Consider the following 21,831-nt stretch of genomic DNA (forward strand, 5'->3'; position numbering starts at 1 on the left):
ACCTCCCTGCCAGGTTACAGGTTACCGCGGCAACAGTCAAACTTTTACCCAAGCCTGCATTCATTCTTATATTTCTGGAGTTGTTACACAGAGAGAACTCTGAGAGACAGAGGACAGAACTGAGAGACAGAGGACAGAAAGAAGATGAGAGACAGAGGACAGAAGACAGGTAACTGAGACGGGAGGACAGACGACACAGAGGTGAGTTATTTGTCATTGAACATTTCAGAGAGCTGTGAATGACGGGTTGACGAGACTCCATGTTTTGGACTCTCAGATGTCAGATCCAGAGTCTCAGGAGGGTCCGGAGTCCACCGTTGGTCCTCCAGCTTGTCCCCTAGACTCAGAACTCCAGGCAGACCGAGTCCATCCTGTCCCAGAACAACACCTCGATGGTGGACATGAGAACCTGGAGAGACATGGAGGACAGGAAGAGACGGAGCAGGAGGACGGAGAAGGAGACAGACCTGAACCCAGACATCCTCAGCATCAGCTCCACAAAGGTACAGAGCACCTGAACCTTCATCAGACACAAACCTGAAGTCACATGTTCAAGAAAAATTACTTTGTTTCTGCTGGTTGTTAAAACTGATTTTGGCCACTTAAACACAGCTGCGTCACATGATCACGTCTTTCTCTCACTGTACAACAGATGTTTGTAAACCACTCACTCACTCTCTCCCACACACACACACACACATACTCACTCTCCCACTTCATAGAGAAAATCAGTGATTTTAACATCACACACAAAGGAGCTGTTGATCCATCTCTGCCTCAATCACTTTCAAGTTCAAATGTCTTATTTTGTCACTTCAGAGTTTGAAATCCTTTGTTCAGATTAACCTCAGTGACACTAAGTGACCACACGAGGCAGCAGAGGACCAGCAGCTCCTGTGTCCCCATCAGCTAAAATCACTGCTTTTCTCTATGGACTTTGGTGTGGGAGAGTGAGTGGTTTACAAACTTCAGTTTCTGTCTAACCGTGAGATAAAGACGTGAAACATGTCCTTAAAGATATCGTAGACTTAAACTGACGCAGAGTTTATGAACTTTTGCCCTCTGGCAGCCATTTTGTTTTCACTGATTGTGCGTCATTCAAATCTCACGTGGCTAAAATCCTCACGTCTCTTTTTGCAGATGACGTTTGGTTTGATTGGCGATGACAACATGAAAAACTGAATGTGAATGTTGTTGTTGTTTTAATACCAGATGTGACCAGCAGAGGGCACAGAAGAGTCAGAGGTCAGAACCTTCGCATCGTTAATCCCATCTCTTCTCCGGCGTCTGTTCCCGTCTCGACCGCCACTGCCTCAGTGAGTGAAAACACACCTCACCAAAAATAATAATGTTTCACTTGTCAGTGACCTGGTTCTGGTTTTGGTTGAGGTTTCTGCTAAACGCACGGCACTGCTGTCTAATGAGATGAGGAGAGAGATCACGAAGCAGGCGAGAGCCACGAGGGACGAGAGACGGGGGACACTGGACGCACGACACAGATACTTGATCAGTCTGCTAGAGGGCGCTGTGTCCCTGAGCGAGGTGGAGGTGGAGGACGTCATCGTCTGTGACGAGAAGGTAAAACATCACAGGTGAGTTTGATCGAAGCAGAAACAGAGAATCTGTGTTTAACTGTTGTCGTGTCTCATTCTTTCAGTTCAGTCTCATCGACGACTTCTTCGCTGCACATGGATCAAAGGCGCTGATTTTCTTCTTTCAGAGCATGAAACAGGTTTGTCCGCTCTCTAACAAGCAGCGGCTCATGCACTCACCTCATCTGTGCGCTGTCGTCTCTGAACCACAGGAGGAAAAACCATCTGCTGATATTTACTCTTCAGGCCTCGTCTGTGTTTCAAAGTGTCTCTTTTCTACACTTTCAGCTAGTTTGACTCTGTCTTTATCTGTCTTTATCTGTCTTTACTTGTCTTTATCTGTCTTTATTTGTCTTTACTTGTCTTTATCTGTCTTTACTTGTCTTTACTTGTCTTTGTCTTTACTTGTCTTTATTTGTCTTTATTTGTATTTATTTGTCTTTATTTGTCTATGTGTCTTTACTTGTCTTTGTCTGTCTTTATTTGTCTTTACTTGTCTTTATCGGTCTTTATTTGTATTTATTTGTCTTTATCTGTCTTTATTTGTATCTATCTGTCTTTACTTGTCTTTATCTGTCTTTATCTGTCTTTACTTGTCTTTACTTGTCTTTACTTGTCTTTACTTGTCTTTATTTGTGTCTCTGCTCTGTGTTTCCACAAACAGGCGTCCACTTATTTGTCCTCTGGAGACATGGCGACCTCGACTGTGGCGCCAAGGAAACTGTTTCTCACGACAGGAAACTCTGAGGTAAACCTGTCTGTCTGTCTGTCCGTCCGTCCGTCTGTCTGTCTGCCTCCAGCATATGGGGCGCTGTGCTCGACGTAAGTCCATGAATAAACAACTGTCCATGTTGAATGAAGTGTCTGTGTGAAGGTGAAACCTCTGTTTCCATGGCAGCAGATTGTGTCATTGTGTGTTGTGTTGTGTTGATGTTAAGTGAAGTTTTGTTTGACGTAAACAAGGTAACATAAGTGACCATGACACGTCAACAGCTAACAGGGAGAACAAAGGAAGGTCAAAGGTCAAAGGGAATGAAGGCTAATCTGACTGTATTTTTATAATCCAAACAACTTTTAACTCTTCTTTAGCTAACATTTAAATATCTTTAGCTAACATGTAAATATCTTTAAGCTAACATTTAAATATCTTTAACTGACATTTAAATATCTTTAAGCTTACATTTAAATATCTTTAAGCTAATATTTAAATATCTTTAGCTAACATTTAAATATCTTTAAGATAACATTTAAATATATTTAGCAAACATTTAAATAACTTTAGCTTACATTTAAATATCTTTAAGCTTACATTTAAATATCTTTAAGCTAACATTGAAATATCTTTAAGCTAACATTGAAATATCTTTAGCTAACATTTAAATATATATAGCTAACATTTAAATATCCCTAGCTAACATTTAAATATATTTAGCTAACTTTTGACACCATTTTTACCATTCCAAGCTAGTTGCAGTAAATGAGCTCACTATTAGCATGTGGTTGGTATCAGGCTAATGTCCTGTTAGCGCGACATCCTCCTCTGTGTTTGTGTTTTCAGCCATTACTGGGGAAATGTTTGTTCTTCATGAGAACAAGTGACCGAGTGATAACCAGCGCTAACGTACATCAGGTCAGTAACTCCACCTCCTCCGTCACACCTGCTGACTCCTGTGTGTGTGAGTCACCTGACAGATTTCCCGCCTGTGAACAGGAGGTGGACTTTGCCATGGTGGACTGCAGTGCCGGCGGCCTCCTGCAGGGGGTAGAAGCTCTGCTGGGTGACATGATGTTACCGGCAGTCAGAGCACAGCAGGTACCGAGCCTCTGTGTGTGTGTGTGTGTGTGTGTGCGTGCGTGTGTGTGCGTGTGTTGTCGGGTCAAAGGTCAGAGCTGTGGACACTGACGCTTCCTCGCTGCTGCCTGCAGGAGGCAGCGCCCAGCCCTGCCGTCCAGTGCCTGGTGTCGTCTGTGGATCGGTTCCTCGGGAACCTGAGGTCAACCAGACGGATCCTGGAGAGCACGTTCAGACTGCAGAGGGTGGATGTTCCTGTTGCCATGGAGACGCTGAGCAGCCCCGCAGACTACACTGCTGCAGGTGAGCGGACGGTCGACCACTTCCTGTGTGTGGTGTGGACGACGTATCTGGTTAGACGGAAGTTAGCTTCACCTTGTGCTCTCAGCCAGTAACAGCGAGCTGGTGGAGAGTCTGGAGGGCGTGGTCTCTGTGTGGACCAATCAGATGACACAGGTGCTGACTGAGAGCGAGCAGATGAGAAAGGAGGCCGATGATGTCGGACCCTCAGTGGAGCTGGAGCACTGGAAGAGACGCATGGTGACCTTTGACAGGTCAGGGTCTCCATCTCCACATCCTAATTCTTCTGGTTCAGTCGTACGTTGTCACTTTTAATCTGAATTCTTCCACTGTAATCAGCCTGGTGGAGGAGCTGAGGCGCCCTCAGGTGAAAAGGATTCTGGGAGTTCTGCAGCTCGCAAGGTCGAGTTTGTTGCAAACCTGGAGGAAGCTGGTGAGCGTCATTTCAAAGCAAAGTTCAGATCGCAGCGCTCGTGGTTTGCGCCGCTAACGCCGGGATTGATTTTTTTTTCACCGATTACGAAAAGGATGGAGAAATCACGGCCAAAATGCACGAGGCCAAAGACAACGTGAGGTTCCTGTACACGCTGGACAAGTTCTTTGGACTGCTGGAGACGAGCACGCCGGTAAATCAAGTCAAAATATCACGTAAAAATAACACGTTCGTAGTTTATTTTTCTGACTGTTAAAAACACGTTTTATGTATTTCAAACCTGTTTGCTAACAGGTTTGAAATACTGAAATACTTGAAATAATTAATTAATAATAACATTGTAGTGACTTGTTTTTAACAAAATAAAAAACAACAAACGAACCTAAGCCACTGAGGGGCTGCTATACTGGTACTTGGTGGTAGTTGACGCGTTGTCTTCCGTGTCCAATTAATGAATGAAACACATGAGCGCTGTAACCAGACATTTATTTACGGTTTGTACTCTTAACAAACAAGCAACCTCTGCCCAAACTGTGCAGACACTATAATAAACTCTATACCTTAATGCAAATGCCAAATAAATGGCTCAAGTTTGCATTTCCACAAAAGGCAACAAAGACGGTCAAAAACGGTGTGCTTCCCCCAGTATGCAGCACACCTGCCGAGTGTTTACCTGCTATTATATTTAGTAATTTTCTGCACCTCACAGTACCGTGCACCACCTACTGTGGCTTCCAGGTATTACATAAACAAACAGATAAGCCAAATAAATGGCTCTAACAAACGTGTTTGGTGAAGTGTTAGTAATGTGATCTTGTCAACATTAGTTTCATGTTTTTGGCAACAACAGAAGTAACATATTCTTTAGTAAACATTTCACCTTTCAACACGTTTTTGTTTACTTACATATTTTTATAGCATTAGTAACAGTAATTAGTCATTTAGTAACATTTCTAACATGTTGCTAACTCAGCGTGAGTTAGTTACATATGTTTTAGTGTTTTTTTGTAATCTGTAATCTGCGATGTGCATTTGTAACATTAGTATCACATGTTTGTAGTTGTATCTTAACTTGTTTTTTGCTAACTTTATTAACCTTTTTAGTTCGTACTGTATTTTTCGGGAATGTTAAAATCACGTTTTCTGTAACATGGCGTCATAACATAAAGTCACATGTGTTGGTAGCAGTTTTGTAACATTTGTTTCTTGTTAACATTAATATCATATTTGAAGTAAGTTTTGTGTGTTTGTTTTATTATATTTTTTCTTAAGTTAGTAACTTTTTGTCACAGGACCATCATTTGTCCGTGTGTGTGTGTGTCTCTCCTGGACAGGCAGGTGTACTGCAGCACGTCTCCAGGCTGATGAACAGCATCAGGTTGATTTACAGCGTCTCTCACTTCTACAATACCTCAGAGAGAATGACCTCACTGCTGCTCAAGGTCACCAACCAGATGATCAGCACCTGCCGTAGTCACCTGACCGTGGGTGTCGGCCACATCTGGGACCACAGCAGGTGATGACCAAGAGATTAGACCAGATTAGATCAACTAAGATTATCTCAAAATAAAAAAAAAATAATGTGTGTGTGTGTGTGCGTGTTCATGTGCGTGCGTGTGTGTCAGGCCTGTGCTCCTTCAGTGTATCTCTGACTGCTGTGACCTGAACGTTCAGTACCAGAGAAGCTTCCGGTCCGTCAGAGATCAGCTGAGACGAAATCCTCGAACCAGACAGTTTGACTTCAGGTGAAACGACTACGATTGTTATCACTTCCTCTCACTTCCTCTCATTTCCTCCCACTTCCTCTCATATCCTCTAACGTCATCTCACTTCCTCTCATTTCCTCTAACTTCCTGTATTGTCCTCTCACTTCCTCTAAAGTCCACTCACTTCCTCTGACTTCCTCTCACATCCTCTCACTTCCTCTCGCGTCCTCTCGTTTCCTCCTTAATACCTCACTTCACTTCCTGTTTGGTCCTCAGTGAAAACTGCATCTTCGGGAAGTTCGACGCCTTCTGTCGGCGTCTGGAGAAGATCGCAGACATGGCTATCACGCTGGAGAGTCTGGCCGCTCTGAGAAACATGAAGGTGACGCTTCTGTTCCAATCGTCGTCTTCAACCAAACATGACTCAGCACATTCTGAGTGTGAGTGACGTCCACCTGTGTTTCAGGTCGATGGCATTGACAAGATTTATGTCCGCTACCAGACACTCGTCTCTGCCACCAAGTCCAAGACTTACGACGTCCTGGACCATCGAAGGACGGAGGTGACAGACATGACAGTCATGTAACTGTCACATGACGCTAACACGTTAGTCATAATGCCAACATGATTTTTTGTGTTTTTAGTTTGACAGTGACTATGCAGACTTCCGGCTCCAGGTTCAGAGTCTGTTCCAGTCTCTTCAGTCTCTGCTGGACTCCTGCTTCCATCAGACTCTCCCTGTACGTCCATCTGTGTGTGTGTGTGTTTTTACGTTCTCTTCTTGTGGTGGAGAACCTTGCACGTTCCAATGAACATGAGAGCGATGCCTAAGTGCAGCTCCTGGTAGGGTTACCCATGGTGGCAAGGGCGAAGGGGGAGGTTCCAGTCTGAGTGCGATCCAAAGAAGACCCTTAATGGCAGAGTGGGCCGGATGAAGGTGGCTGAGGAGCTCAAAGGTCTGAAGAGAGGACCTTCAGACCAGTGGCGGACTGGCCATTGGGAGCACTGGCCTGATGGTCATCCTGGCCTGACTTGAACAGTCACCGGACTGAGTGGACTGACTGGAGTTACTGGACACCCGGGCCAATTAAATCAATCCATCTAGTTACGTAATGACGCTGCTCGGCGACCTGTCGGCGTGACACAGCGATCAATGAGCTCCGCTGTCTTCACTCTTGTAGTCGAGAGAAATGGAGGGACAGAAGAAAAGGAAAGGTGGAGCAGAGAGAGAGGGACAGAAAACGGAAAGCCCTTGCCACAGACGCAGCGAAATGTTGCAAAATAAGTCACATGTTCTCCAGGAGGGAAGGTCAGTCAATAGCTTTCATTGCGTTTATCATTCAATCACCGTCACCACCGCAGACTGTGTGTCACAAAGGGTTAATTCCATCACTTCAATACAATAGTGGAAGTCACATGCGCCGCCCCAGCCCCCTCCACACACACACACACAAAGGCACACGGCCCGACAATCATTCCAGAATACCTAGAGATGAATGAAAAATATGATTTTGTTGCATAATGTTTGAGCCACTACAGGATAGTTTATACATGATGAATAATAAATCATAATTAAATACAGCTAGCTTTTTTGTTTACTCTTAATCTATTAGGCTGCAGCTTTGTGGCAGTTTTCTTTATTGTAATTCTGCACCATAAATGATAGTTTGACTAACATTATAATATATACAAGCTCTATATAGTACGACTATAAACTTTATAGGCTGTGTTCACAGACACCTGTCTTTCTGGGTTGTGTGTGCAATCATCCTTTGTGTACATTTGTGTATCCTTTGGCTGCTGTCCTCATGAGTTTTTGAGGATTCACCCATTGCTATAACATTTGAAAACAGGGTTTTCAATGAAAATTATATATTCAATAGATAACTTATTGGTCACTCCTAAATTTCTTTTAACTATCAAATAGTGTTAGAATACACAACTAGAGGTATGGTGGTCTGCATGAGAAGGGTGGCCTGGAATGGCATCAAATTCCCAGCCTGAATTATTTTCCCATTCCTCCACTGCTTCAGACCTTTGAGGAGCTTTACTGAAGGCTGCAGCAAAGAGGACCTTCAGACTTCAATTGTCTTGCTTCCATGCCATTAGGTCCTGGACTTCACTTTGCCTGTGCACCAGTCTGACCACTTTAAAATGTTCCAGTGCTCTCCTGGAGGACCTCCACACACACACACCATTCAATCCCTTTATAAATAAGGAGGTGAAGGAGAAGGACAAGATGGAGGAGGAGATGTAGGAGTAAGACAAGGAGAGGGAAAGGAGGAATAAGACAAAGGAGGTAAAGGAGTAAGAATGAGGATGAGGGAGGAGGTGGTGTAGAAGACAAGAAGAAGAGACTGAAAGAAAGAGAAGAAGACCACATACAGGAGGACATGAGTGATTATGTGACACCTGAGTGTTTGTTGTTTCAGACTCAGCGGATGATGGAGTTGCTGCTGCTGTTTGAGTCCGGACCCACGAGCGGTCTGGACTTGAAGCGTTACTTCCTGTTGCTGCTGCAGCGCTACAGCAGCGAGCTGGATCTGCTGAGGAGGACATATGAGAGACAGAGGGACAGTCCACCTGTGGGACGCTGCCACCCACCGGTACTAGAACCACACCGTTTTTATTTATCATCAAAATAACAAGTTCAGTTTACGTCATGTCTTTGACAATGATATCTAGCTAGCACAGTACTGCCCCCCCCACTGGTATGTGGAGGTGTTTCTGCTGTTTTTATGTATGAAAAAACTAAATCACTTAGCAGAACTAGCCATAATGCTAATTAACCCATATCATTGTATTAGCCACTAGTTAAGTGCTAGCCACCACTAGCTAGCCTTTAATTTGGGTTTGACATCATTGTTAGCTTTTTGTTCAGCTAGCTTGTGGTTGTTTGAAGTTATAACCATATAATTACGACCTTCAAGTTAAAGTCAGAGGTCACAAAGTTCCTGTTTCACCATGTGGGGGCACCTGTGGGGGCGTGCCTAAAGTGTGAGTGACAGCTGTCTCTCAGATGGCAGGCCGGATCCTGTGGTGTCGTCAGCTCTTCAGGAGGATTGAAGCTCCGATGTTGATCCTGAAGAAGAAGCTTGATGTACTCAAGGTACGATGTCCAATGACGTTCGTTATCGCCAAACAATGTGACCTCAGTGTGACCTCACTGACTCCGCCCACATGTCTGCCTCTCCCCCAGGGACCACAGATGTCCGCGGCCATCGCCAACTACAACAAGATGGCGCTGGCGCTGGTGCAGTACGAGGTTCTGCACCTGAAAGAGTGGGAGAGAACGGCACATCATGTTCCACACTTACTGAGCGGCGCCCTGCTGGTCAGACAGGACAACAGCAAGGTACTGAAAAACCACAGTGTGTATATAAGACAGAGAGTGTATATAAAGACAGAGAGTGTATATAAAGACAGTGAGTTTATGTAAAGACAGAGAGCCTATATAAAGACAGTGAGTTTATATAAAGACAGCAAGTTTATATAAAGACAGTGAGCTTATATAAAGAAAGACAGAGAGTGTATATATAGACAGAGAGTGTATATAAGACAGTGAGTTTATGTAAAGACAGTGAGTTTATGTAAAGACAGCAAGTTTATATAAAGACAGTGAGCTTATATAAAGAAAGACAGAGAGTGTATATAAAACGCTGCCGCACGTCTTTTAACTGGCACGCGTAAATTTGAGCACATTTCCCCCATTTTAGCTTCAGTCCACTGGCTGCCCATGCACTTCAGGATCGATTTTAAAACGATTTTATTTGTTTTTAAATCCCTGAATGGTCTTGCCCCGCCCTACCTCTCTGAGCTTCTACATCCATACTCACCCGCTCACTCTCTCAGGTCAGCTTATCAGCTGCTCCTGAGTGTGCCTAAAACCAAGCGGAAGTGCCTTCGCTGTCGCAGCTCCAAAACTTTGGAATGCTCTGCCCCTGCACATAAGACAGGCCTCGTCCTTGTCTGTTTTTAAATCCCTTCTTAAAACCCAGACAGAGAGTGTATATATAGACAGAGAGTGTATAAAAGACAGTGAGTTTATGTAAAGACAGTGAGTTTATATAAAGACAGCAAGTTTATATAAAGAAAGACAGAGAGTGTATATATAGACAGAGAGTGTATATAAAGACAGAGAGCGTATATAAAGAAAGACAGAGAATGTATATAAAGACAGAGAGCGTATATAACGAAAGACAGAGAGTGTATAAAAAGACAGAGAGTTTATATAAAGAAAGACAGAGTGTATATAAAGACAGTGAGTTTATATAAAGAAAGACAGAGAGTGTATATAAAAACAGTGAGTTTATATAAAAACAGTGAGTTTATATAAAGACAGAGAGCATATATAAAGACAGTGAGTTTATATAAAGACAGAGAACGTATATAAAGACAGTGAGTTTATATAAAGACAGAGAGCATATATAAAAACAGTGAGTTTATATAAAGACAGAGGGCGTATATAAAGACAGAGAGTATATAAAGACAGAGCATATATAAAGACAGTGAGTTTATATAAAGACAGAGAGTTTATATAAAGACAGTGAGTTTATATAAAGACAGAGAGTGTATATAAAGACAGAGAGTGTATACAAAAACAGAGAGCGTATATAAAGACAGTGAGCTTATATAAAGAAAGACAGAGAGCGTATATATAGACAGAGAGTTTATATAGACAGAGAGCATATATAAAGACAGAGTGTATATAAAGAAAGACAAAGAGCATATAAAAAGACAGAGTTTATATAGACAGAGCATATATTAAGACAGAGAGCGTATAAAAAGACAGAGTTTATATAAAGACAGTGAGCGTATATAAAGACAGAGAGTGTATATAAAGACAGAGAGTTTATATAAAGACAGAGAGCGTATATAAAGAAAGACAGAGAGCATATATAGAGACAGAGAATTTATATAAAGACAGGGAGCGTATATAAAGAAAAACAGAGAGTGTATATAAAGACAGAGAGCTTATATAAAGAAAGACAGAGAGTGTATGTAAAGACAGAGAGTGTATATAAAGACAGAGTTTATATAGACAGAGCATATATTAAGACAGAGAGCGTATAAAGAGAGAGTGTATATAAAGACAGAGTTTATATAGACAGAGCATATATTAAGACAGAGAGCGTATATTAAGACAGAGATTGTATATAAAGACAGAGAGCTTATATAAAGAAAGACAGAGAGTGTATGTAAAGACAGAGAGTGTATATAAAGACAGAGCATATATAAAGAAAGTCAGCGAGCGTATATAAAGACAGTGAGTGTATATAAAGACAGAGAGAATAATATATAGACAGAGAGCGTATATAAAGAAAGACAGAGAGAGTATATAAAGAAAGACAGAGCGTATATAAAGACAGAGTTTATATAGACCGAGCATATATTAAGACAGAGAGTGTATATTAAGACAGAGAGCGTATATAAAGATGGAGGGTTTATATAAAGACAGAGAGCGTATATAAAGACAGAGAGTTTTCATGCTGACAATCAGTGACTGTATCCATGTGTTTCCAGATCTGTGTGAACCTTGACCCCATGGTGTTGGAGGTCATGTCAGAAGGTCACTGGATGATCAGACTTGATTTGAGTCTTCCTCATGTCATCAAGCAGATGTTGACCAGAGAAGAGCAGCTGAAAACGCTCAACAGCCGGTGACCTTTTTATATATATATACGTGTGTGTGTGTGGGTGCGTGCGCTGTAGGTGTCTCAGAGTGTGTTGTCTGACCTTTGACCCCCACTCTTCTCCAGCCTTCTGCAGATGCTCGATGTTTACAGCTCCACCGTGGCCTGTGTGCCTCCTTTGCTCCTCCCTGTGCTGCAGCCGTTCATCAGCGGCCTGGAGGTGGCATTCTCTCCTGGACTGACTACGCTGTCGTGGAACGCTCTCCACATTGACCGGTGTACGTGTCACAGCAGCATGACGTCGAGTCACGTGATCGTAACCATGACAACTGTGTCCTGTGCTTCAGTCTTACAGAGTGTGGACGAGTCTCTGAAGGAGCTGCAGCACGTTTGTAAAAGCACCGCAGATCTGCTGGAGTGTCGCATCGAGAGGCTGCTGCATGCCACACTCTGCTGCCCCCTGCTGGTGCTGCCTCAACATGCAGCTGTGACTCCTGAAGAACTGCTGCTGAAGACGGAGGTGGAGCTTCAGAGAGTGTCTGAGACTCTGTGCTGGTAACACACGCACACACATACTCTGCACACAATACACACACACACAAGGTCAAGAGGTGGCGCTGCGACATGTGTGTGTGTGTGTGTGTGTGTTCACACAGGCAGAGTCAGCAGGTAGAGAAGTGTGTGTATGAGCTTATTGATGAACTGAAGAAGAAGATGAAGTCAACAGAGGCTGTTCATCTAGAGGTAACACACACACACGTTATAAACACACACACAAACACACATCCTAGTTTATTAAAGTCAGTGTTGATGGTTAAATCTGAACTGGAGAGAACAGAGTTCATGTGTTTCGTGTCCTTGTGTCCTCATGACCTCTGTCCTCTGTCTTTGTGTCCTCATGTCCTCTGTCCTCAGGAGTCCTTCCAGTGTCTTCATCCAGACTCCAAACAGAAGACTCGATGTCAGTCTTGTCTTCCGTGTTGCTTCTATAACCTGATGGGTCAAATCTGTCATCGTAACACTGAAGCCCTGGTCAAAGGTCAGACTCCTCCCCTTATTCCTCCTCCTCCTCCATAAGTTGTTACTTTAGTCTCTTTTTTTGTTTTTGTCCTCTCAGCCACTAAATCGCCTCTTGACGCTCTGAGGCGGAGACTCCACGTCGGCAGCTACCAGCTGACAGGCTCCACCCCCCACGCCGGAGAGCCGGCTTCTCCCCCTCCTCTCTTCAAAGCTTCTGTCCAGCTCACCATCCCCAGCATCGTTCTCAGACCCAGCATAGACGACATCCAGGTACGTCTCTGTGCCTCAGTGCCCCCTGTCTGCAGGGACTGTGTAATCAGATTACAGTGTAGTCAGATTACTCTGTAGTCAGGTTACTGTGTAGTCAGATTACTCTGTAGTCAGATTAATCTGTAGTCAGATTACTCTGTAGTCAGGTTACTGTGCAAAAGATTACAGTGAATCAGAATATTGTGTAATATTAAATAAATCAACGTAGAGACGCAGATTTATCATAAACGTAAATGAGATAAATAAATAATATTCTTTCTGTGTGTGTGTGTGTGCATGTGTGTGTGTGCGTGTGTTTTAGAACGCAGTGAATAAATTGGTCACAGTTATTTTGTCTGGAACCAAAGATGTTCCTCTGTGGACGTTCACACATCTTCAGTACAAACAACAGCAGGTAAAACAGCATGCGCGCACACACACACACACACACACACACACACACACAGCTGACAGTCGTCCTCTGTGTCTCAGGTGGAGCAAACAGTCCGTGATGCAGGTGATGAAAACCTGGTGAAGCCGGTGATTCTGAGGACAATGGACAAACAAGTGTCTGAACACAGAGACATCAACAAGTCACTCATTCATTTATTCACTCATTTATTCATTCATTCATTTTATGTTCATATCCCGTTATTAAAGGTTACTAAACGTTATTAGAAGTTAATAAATGTTATTTAAGGTTACTAAACATTATTAGAAGTTAATAAATGTTATTTAAGGTTACTAAACGTTATTAAAGGTTAATAAATGCTTAATAAGTGAAGTTCTGCTATTCAGAACTTAAAAAATCATTGAATAATGTATGAATGAATGAATTTCCTTAGTTAAGCTGAATACACTTGTTTAAATGTTTGGTTAAAACAGTTCTGGTTACAGTGCAGACTTGTGTTCATGTGCAGTCACTCACAGATGAGTGAGTGAGTGAGTGAGTGAATGAGTGAGTGAATTAATTTTGTCATCAGGTTGGTGATCCAGCTCAGCTCCATCATGTCCTCTCTCAGAGTTCAGGCTTCTGAGACGCTCAGTGGACTTCCTGATTTCTCAACACTGTGGAACCAGGTCAGTGTGTGTGAGAGAGAGCCCCCTAGTGGTGGAGTGTTATAGTGTCATGTGTTGTGTTCCTGTGTTTAGGAGCCAGAGCAGAAGGTTCAGGACTTCCTGCAGAGTGAACCTTCAGTGACAGAGTTCAGCTTCCAGATCTACTTCTACTCTGTGAGTGAGTGTGTGTGTGTGTGTGTGACCTTGTAAACCACTCACTCTCCCACACCAAACCTCATAGAGGAAATCAGTGATTTTAACGTCACACACACAGCAGTTGTTGATCCACTGCTGCCTCCATCACTAACTTCAAATGTCTGATTTTGTAAAATTTGGCATTTGGTCAAACTGAACAAAATCCTTTGTTCAGTTTGACCTCAGTTACACAAAGTGACCACACGAGGCAGCAGAGGACCAGCAGCTCCTGTGTCCCCTCAGCTAAAATCACTGATTTTCTCTCTGGGCTTTGGTGTGGGAGAGTGAGTGGTTTATAAAAGTGTGTCTCACACTGAGATGAAGACGTGAACGTGTTCTTAAAGACATTGTAGACTTAAACTGATGTAGATTTTATCCACAAGTGGCTTAAATCTGTTTTTCAAAGTAAAATCCTGTCGATGAAAGTAAACTGACTTTGTTCTCTCCCGTTTCCTCCCATGATGCAGAAGCTGGAGGGGCAGATTTCGGAGCTCCCGGCTTCTTACACGGTCGGCCCACTCCTCTTTGACACTGACGAGCTGAAGGTGGCGCTCACTCACGAGTGTCGCCTGTGGAAGCGAGCGTACGGCGCAGCTCTGCACCGCCGCGCGTCCGCTGACATGGACGCCGTCTTCTTGTTCATGGACGGGCTGACCAAGCGACTGCAGCGTCCAATCACAGACCTGGAGGACGTCCGAGGCACCATGGCAGCGCTCAGGGAGGTGAGGAACTTTCCACCTACAAATCGCACTGTCCACCCAATCTCTTCATCAGTGTCATGCAATCATTCATTCATTCATTTATTTATTTATTTCATTTCTTAATTTATTTCATATTCGTATCCCATTATTAAATGTTAAAAAAACGTTATTAAAGGTTTATAAACGTTATTAAAGGTTTATAAATGTTGTTAAAGGTTAATAAATGCTTAATAATTGAAGTTCTGCTTATTCAGTACTTAATAAATCCTTGAATAATGTATGAATGAATGAATTCCCTTAATTAATACGAATGTTTCTCGTCTGAGGTTCGGGAGGCAGAGCTTCGTCTCGACGCCACCATTGGCCCGGTGGAAGAATCCTTTGCTCTGCTCAACAAACACGAGCTGCTCTTCAACGACGGGAGTGCGGAGCGGGTCGATGGCCTGACGTATGCCTGGAAGAACCTCAGCGCCCTGGTGAGAATGAGCAGAGTGTACAACCTAGACGAGGGTGTATACAGGGACAGGAGTACACGCTGTGTGTGTGTGTGTGTGTGTGTGTGTGATCCAGGTGGTGCAGAACCAGAACACTCTGGTGGAGATCCAGCCCAGCATGAAGGCAGACCTGCTGTGTGCAGTGAAGAGCTTCCAGAGTCACGTTCACAACTTCTGTGAAGAGTACAACCACAGGTACACACACACACACACACACACACACACACGTGACTGTGCTGTGAGTGCCCCTGCTGCTGAGACACAGAGGCTCACTGTCGAGGAAAAACACAACTCTCCCTGATTTTCTCTATGGGGTTTGGTGTGGGAGAGTGAGTGGTTTACAAGGTGAATAAATCAACATTCAAGGTGAATAAATCAACATTCAGATTCATGTTATTGCTTTTTGTCTTGTCTTGTTTGCCTGTAAATGTGCATGTGTGTGTGCGTGCGTGTGTGTGTGTGTAGGGGTCCTGGTGTGGAGGGCGTGGCTCCAGCTGAAGCCAGCGAGCGTCTGCAGAGTTTTCAGACAGAGTTTGATCAGCTGTGGAGGAAGTTCGTCACCTGCTCTGGAGGAGAGGAGCTGTTTGGACTTCCTGTTAATGGTACGTGTGTGTGCGAGTGTGACCAGTTGACTCACCCATCCCTCCTCTTCCTCCTCCTTCATCGTCCTGGTCTTCTTCTCTGCAGAGTATCCTGAACTGCAGAGAATCAAGAGGGAACTCTCTCTTCTGTCCAAACTCTACACTTTATACAACTCAGTCATCGACAGCGTCGGCGGTTACTACGACGTGCTGTGGGCTGACCTCAACATTGACAAGATCACCGCAGAGCTGCAGGACTTCCAGAGCAGGTGCGTGGACAGCGAGGACCTGACGACTCATGAGTTCACAGTGAGTCACTGAGCTTCTCTCTGACACTCTTCAGGATCCGGAAGCTTCCGAAGGCATTGAAGGAGTGGCAGGCGTTCAGGGATCTGAAGAAGACCATCGATGACTTCGCAGAGTCGTGTCCGCTGCTCCACATGATGGCAAACAAGGTCGGACTGAAACACTCGCCGCATTATTATGATCTATCAGCGCTGAAACAGAGACTGTGGTGAACTTCCTGTCGTGTGTTGAGCAGGCGATGCTACCCCGACACTGGACTCGTCTCAGTGAGCTGACCGGACACAGCCTGCAGGTGGCGTCAGAGAGCTTCTGTCTCAGGAACATCATGGAGGCTCCGCTGCTGAAGAACAAAGAGGACGTGGAGGTCGTTTCATCTTCATCACCAGCTCACTTCTTTGTTAATTTTGACATTAAACTTCGTACTTGTTGTTTTGTTTGTCACGACGTTGCCCCGAGGTGCCGACTTCCGGGTTGAACTTATTTAAAAATGTCTGGAACACGTACGTGGAGAAACCTTGTCTTTGTGTAAACCTGAACATTTTAAACAGGAAACAAGTAGCATTAGCATTAGCTACCTTAATGGAAACCCAATTTTTTTCACTCATTCATTCGTCCCGCCCACTTTCAATCTGCCACGCCCACCCACTCAGTTCAAGTTCAGTCCCTCAAAAACACGACTGATCTAAATGTAAATAAATGCAATGAAAATCTGACACGTAATCAGATTCCGTACGATCACTGCTAAGATACGAGTTGCTGTCAAAGTTCGCAAATTATCTCATGTCCAAATATTTAAAGTCAGGCAGAAAATTTGCGCGTTGTAAAGTGGCAAAAAGCCAATTAGCATCATTATTCCCCCGATGTTTGCCTAACTGTTAGCTAACTATTAGCATGTGAGAGTCCCTGTTTTTTGTGCAGTACGATGCAACTTAACGATCATTTGACTAATTTCCTCCCTTATCCAGGACATTTGCATCAGCGCCGTGAAAGAGTGTGACATAGAGGCCAAGCTGAAGGACGTCATCGCTGAGTGGAGCGGCCACACGCTCAGCTTCGCCACCTTCAGGACCCGAGGGGAACTGCTGCTGAGAGGAGCTGACATGGTGGAGAAGATCTCCATGATGGAGGACAGTCTGATGGTGCTGACGTCACTGCTGAGCAACAGGTACAGAGAACGATGAGCAGATGACTAAACACGTGGAAGAATGAACAGATGAACATCCGTCCCCGTCCTCCTGCTGCAGGTACAACACTCCGTTCAAACTGTCTGTGCAGCTATGGGTCCAGAAACTGTCCAACACGTCCGAGATCATCGAGAAGTGGCTGTCAGTGCAGAACCTGTGGATCTACCTGGAGGCGGTGTTTGTGGGTGGAGACATCGCCAAGCAGCTGCCGCAGGTCACAACAAACAGCCTGTGACATCATCACCATGGCTACGTTCTAGCAAAACACATTCACACGTTTGTGTAAACTCGCTCACTCTCTCACACCAAAGTCCACAGAGAAAACCAGTGATTTTAACATCACACATGCACACACACACTGCTGCCTCCATCACTGAGTTCTAATGTCTGGTGATGATTTTGTCACTTCAGTGTTTGAAATCCAATGTTCAGATTGACGTCAGTGACACAAAGTCACTAATTTTCTCTCTGGACTTTGGTGTGGGAGAGTGAGTGGTTTGTGATCATGTGACATAGATTTGATGAGTCTTTTGTTAAAGTGGCTAAAATTAGGGATGGGACTTTTTTTCAACACGGCTAACCTCGAAAAAAAAAGCGAAAGGTTGGGGGGCGAGTCTTGTGGGATTTTCGTGTGTATTTGTTAACTGCATTTTGTTATTAGTTAGTTATATATATAAATGATTACATCGCCTATTCAAATAAACATCATAAAGTGAAGACACCCAGTCAGGATCCTGCACCCGTCCTCTGAACAGACTCCACACGTGGAGATGCGTGGCTGGCAGTTACACTCATCAATAATGCGTGGAGCGGGTGGATCGTGGTTGATATAAACAAACAAATAAATAAATAAATAATACGTGGGTTAACATATTGACTAGATCTGAAATGAGGCAGAAATTTGTTGACTTGGAGAATCTGTGCAGCTGATTTTATCTCTGATAAAAAGGTTGTCTGAGGTGGGTTGAACTGTCCCTTTAATCCTCCTCTGACGTGACTTTGTCTCGTCTCGTTCAGGAGGCCAAACGTTTCCAGAACATGGATAAGTCGTGGCAGAGGATCATGCAGCGAGCCCACGAGCTTCCTAACATGGTGCAGTGCTGCGTGGGAGACGAGACGCTGAGTCAGGTGCTGCTGCCCGCGTGCCTCTGAGCAAACGCTGCTGTTTCTCTGGCGTTAACGTGTTCTGTGTGCAGGTGCTGCCGTGTCTCCTGGAGCAGCTGGAGCTCTGTCAGAAGTCTCTGTCCGGTTACCTGGAGAAGAAACGCCTGGTGTTCCCGCGCTTCTTCTTCGTGTCTGACCCCGCCCTGCTGGAGATTCTGGGTCAGGCGTCGGACTCGCACACCATCCAGGTGACCTCTGACCTCACCTTTACCTCTGAACCAGGTTTCTCACCATGTCTGTGCTTCAAGACTGATGTGTGTGTGTGTGTGTCCTCAGACTCACTTGCTTAGTCTCTTCGACAACGTAGACAAAGTTGTTTTTGACAAGAAAATCTACGACCAGATTGTCAGGTTTCAATCTCAAGAGGGAGAGTGTGTGGACCTGAGCTGTCCCGTCTTGGCACAGGTGAAACCTGGTCTCAGCTCTCACTACGAGTGTTTGAGTCCATGTGTCTTTAGCTGCCAGTCTTGTGTCCTCAGGGAAACGTGGAGGTGTGGCTCGGGCAGCTGCTTGCCGGCGTCAGGCAGACGCTGCACGGCATCATCCGTCAGGCGAGCGTCGCCGTCAGCGACCCTGAGATGAAGCTGCTGGAGATCCAGGTGGCGTTCCCCGCTCAGGTCGGGCTACTGGGAATCCAGATGATCTGGACCAGGGACGCGGAGGACGCACTCATCCACAGCAAGTCTGACAAGAAGGTGCTTTTACTTGATGAATTTACTTTTAATGAATAAATGTAAAAGCGACGGCAGAGGGAGAACCATGACCTGTCGTCTGATTGGCTGACAGATCATGCACACGACCAATCAGAGGTTCCTGGACCTTCTTAACGAGCTGATTGACATGACAACGAAGGAGCTGAGTAAGATGGAGAGGACCAAGTACGAGACACTGATCACCATCCACGTCCACCAGAGGGACATCTTTGAGGAGCTGGTGAGTGCTCTGTGATCGCCCCCTGCTGCTGACAATATCTACGTCCACGTCTTTATCTCACTGTGAGGGTTAATAACCCACTCACTCTCCCACACCAAAGCCCACAGAGAAAACCAGTGATTTTCAGAAATTGTTGATCCACTGCTGCTTCCATCATCATGTTCTAATGCCTGATTTTGTCACTTCCGTGTTTGAAATCCAACGTTCAGATTGACCTCAGTGACACAAAGTGACCACACAAGGCAGCAGAGGACCAGCAGCTCCTGTGTCCCTGCAGCTAAAATCACTCATTTTCTCTCTGGACTTTGGTGTGGGGGGCCACACGGTGGTGTAGTGGTTAGCACTCTCACCTTGCAGCGAGAAGACCCGGGTTCGAGCCCCGGTTGGAACAAGGGCCTTTCTGCATGGAGTTTGCATGTTCTCCCCGTGTGTGCGTGGGTTCTGTCCGGGTTCTCTGGCTTCCTCCCACAGTCCAAAAACTGCAAAAAATGCAATGTGGGGATAGGTAAATTGGACACTCTAAATTGACCATAGGAGCGAGTGTGAGAGCGAATGGTTGTTTGTCTCTATCTGTGTGGCCCTGCGATGGACTGGCGAACTGTCCAGCGATGGACTGGCGAACTGTCCAGGGTGTACCCCGCCTATCGCCCGATGTAGCTGAGTTTGGCACGTTTTGTGTTCACTGATGTTTGTTCAGGTGCGTGTGAACGTGCGCTCACCGTCAGACTTCGAGTGGCAGAAACAGTCCAGGTTTTACTTCCTGGACGAGTCGGACAGATGCGTGATCCAGATCACAGACGTGGAGTTCAGCTACTGTAACGAGTACCTGGGCTGCACCGACCGACTCGTCATCACGCCGCTGACTGACAGGTACAGGAAACGCCCACTGACACCTATCTGTGAATGAGCCGTTCACTGTGAACCGTGTGTGTGTGTGTGTCCAGGTGTTACATCACTTTGTCCCAGGCTCTGGGGATGAGTATGGGCGGAGCTCCAGCTGGTCCTGCAGGAACAGGTAACACTGAGAAACTGAAGGTTTTCACTGACCTGTGGGACGTCACTGTCATTCAGTGTGTATGTGTGTGTGTCCCAGGTAAGACAGAGACCACTAAGGACATGGGTCGCTGTCTAGGCAAATATGTGGTGGTTTTCAACTGTTCAGACCAGATGGACTACAGAGGACTGGGACGCATTTACAAAGGTGTGTGTGTGGGGGTGGGGGTGGGATTGCTGACATATATTTAGTACTGACGGAGTGATTGCAGAGCCCCCTGCTGTTGAAAACAAAATCTGTGTCAGTTTGAGTCATGGATGTATTATAAGAACTGGATAGAGCACCGCCCCCTCTGCTTTGAAGAATTTTTTTTTTGACGTCACAGCTGTGTACGAGCACAGCAAAGTGTGGTCATGTGGCGTCTCGGGAACGGCACTACTGTCAGGGAAGCGTACGATGTGAAAACTTTATGAGAAATGTGAATAACTATTACATGCTCATGCTCTACACAACCAGGAAATAAACGCCAAAGTCAGAAAACTTGTTTGGCATATGCGCTGGGTGGCCCAGAGGGACGGTGCTCTATCCAGTTCTTATAATACATCCATGGTTTGAGTCTCTGATCTCTACATCACATGATCACGTCTTTGTTTTAAATCTCTTTTGAAGACCCATTTGTTTACAAGGGCCTTCAGCACAAGCTGAGCAGGATTTTATTTTTATTTTGTAGTTATTGTTATTGCTATTGTTTGTAAAAACCATGTTTTTTAACTTTGTTGACATTTTGTATTTGCCAGTGTACAGCACTTTGGGCAGCGATGGTTGTCGTAAATGTGCTTTATAAATAAATTTGACCTTGACCTTGACCTGACCTTTGTCTCAATGTTAAACAGACTTTTATAAACCACTCACTTTCCCACACCAAACCTCATTAGCTGCGGGGACACAGGAGCTGCTGGTGCAGCTCCTGTGTCACTTTGTGTCACTGAGGTCAATATAAATGCAGGATTTCAAACACTGAAGTGACAACATCAGACATTAGAACTTAGTGATGGAGGCAGCAGTGTGTGTTGTTGATCCACTTAAAATCAATAGTTTTCTCTGTGGGGTTTGGTGTGGGACAGTGAGTGGTTTCCTCAGCTATTACCACTGAACTCTTTATGAAGATTCAGACGTTTTCAGGTCAACAGGTAGAAGCTTGAAGCTTGCGTGAGGAAACACCAGTCGGTCTCCTGGGACATGAACATGTCTTCAGGTTGTGGTCTTGGTGTCTCTGCAGGTCTGGCTCAGTCTGGGGCCTGGGGCTGCTTTGACGAGTTCAACCGCATCGAGCTGCCGGTGCTGTCAGTGGCTGCTCAGCAGATCTACATCGTCCTGCAGTGCAAGAAGAACCAGAAGAAGCAGTTCATCTTCACTGACGGCGACGTGGTCGACATGGACCCGGAATTTGGCATCTTCCTCACCATGGTAACTAAACATCAACAGCCGGGTTCTG

At 44.9% G+C, this 21,831-nt stretch overlaps 1 protein-coding gene across 4 annotated transcripts in view; it reads left to right on the forward strand.

Annotated features, from left to right (window-relative positions):
- Positions 1-146: 146 nt before the first annotated feature.
- Positions 147-21,831, forward strand: part of dnah5l (dynein, axonemal, heavy chain 5 like) — a 43,990-nt gene continuing 22,305 nt past the window's right edge. For 2 of the 4 annotated variants that reach the window (XM_044044411.1, XM_044044436.1), the window contains exons 1-48: positions 147-201; positions 278-503; positions 1,213-1,316; positions 1,390-1,578; positions 1,658-1,732; positions 2,257-2,340; positions 3,151-3,222; positions 3,304-3,405; positions 3,519-3,687; positions 3,773-3,938; positions 4,024-4,117; positions 4,212-4,310; positions 5,452-5,633; positions 5,743-5,862; positions 6,100-6,205; positions 6,290-6,385; positions 6,468-6,563; positions 8,256-8,429; positions 8,843-8,932; positions 9,023-9,178; positions 11,347-11,483; positions 11,583-11,734; positions 11,804-12,011; positions 12,113-12,200; positions 12,372-12,495; positions 12,574-12,746; positions 13,048-13,140; positions 13,218-13,318; positions 13,709-13,805; positions 13,878-13,958; positions 14,447-14,701; positions 15,007-15,156; positions 15,251-15,369; positions 15,640-15,776; positions 15,862-16,024; positions 16,099-16,210; positions 16,297-16,425; positions 17,027-17,226; positions 17,306-17,459; positions 18,263-18,373; positions 18,442-18,597; positions 18,686-18,814; positions 18,889-19,104; positions 19,196-19,342; positions 20,040-20,212; positions 20,287-20,357; positions 20,436-20,543; positions 21,616-21,803. In XM_044044411.1, the coding sequence (XP_043900346.1) occupies positions 278-503; positions 1,213-1,316; positions 1,390-1,578; positions 1,658-1,732; positions 2,257-2,340; positions 3,151-3,222; positions 3,304-3,405; positions 3,519-3,687; positions 3,773-3,938; positions 4,024-4,117; positions 4,212-4,310; positions 5,452-5,633; positions 5,743-5,862; positions 6,100-6,205; positions 6,290-6,385; positions 6,468-6,563; positions 8,256-8,429; positions 8,843-8,932; positions 9,023-9,178; positions 11,347-11,483; positions 11,583-11,734; positions 11,804-12,011; positions 12,113-12,200; positions 12,372-12,495; positions 12,574-12,746; positions 13,048-13,140; positions 13,218-13,318; positions 13,709-13,805; positions 13,878-13,958; positions 14,447-14,701; positions 15,007-15,156; positions 15,251-15,369; positions 15,640-15,776; positions 15,862-16,024; positions 16,099-16,210; positions 16,297-16,425; positions 17,027-17,226; positions 17,306-17,459; positions 18,263-18,373; positions 18,442-18,597; positions 18,686-18,814; positions 18,889-19,104; positions 19,196-19,342; positions 20,040-20,212; positions 20,287-20,357; positions 20,436-20,543; positions 21,616-21,803 (6,372 nt within the window). In that variant the 5' untranslated portion in view covers positions 147-201. The remainder of the gene's footprint in view (positions 202-277; positions 504-1,212; positions 1,317-1,389; positions 1,579-1,657; positions 1,733-2,256; positions 2,341-3,150; positions 3,223-3,303; positions 3,406-3,518; positions 3,688-3,772; positions 3,939-4,023; positions 4,118-4,211; positions 4,311-5,451; positions 5,634-5,742; positions 5,863-6,099; positions 6,206-6,289; positions 6,386-6,467; positions 6,564-8,255; positions 8,430-8,842; positions 8,933-9,022; positions 9,179-11,346; positions 11,484-11,582; positions 11,735-11,803; positions 12,012-12,112; positions 12,201-12,371; positions 12,496-12,573; positions 12,747-13,047; positions 13,141-13,217; positions 13,319-13,708; positions 13,806-13,877; positions 13,959-14,446; positions 14,702-15,006; positions 15,157-15,250; positions 15,370-15,639; positions 15,777-15,861; positions 16,025-16,098; positions 16,211-16,296; positions 16,426-17,026; positions 17,227-17,305; positions 17,460-18,262; positions 18,374-18,441; positions 18,598-18,685; positions 18,815-18,888; positions 19,105-19,195; positions 19,343-20,039; positions 20,213-20,286; positions 20,358-20,435; positions 20,544-21,615; positions 21,804-21,831) is intronic. The other 2 variants (XM_044044420.1, XM_044044427.1) reach the window with 2 other exon arrangements.

The sequence above is a fragment of the Solea senegalensis genome, linkage group LG1 (genome assembly GCF_019176455.1).
Source record: "Solea senegalensis isolate Sse05_10M linkage group LG1, IFAPA_SoseM_1, whole genome shotgun sequence".
Lineage (NCBI taxonomy): Eukaryota > Metazoa > Chordata > Actinopteri > Pleuronectiformes > Soleidae > Solea > Solea senegalensis.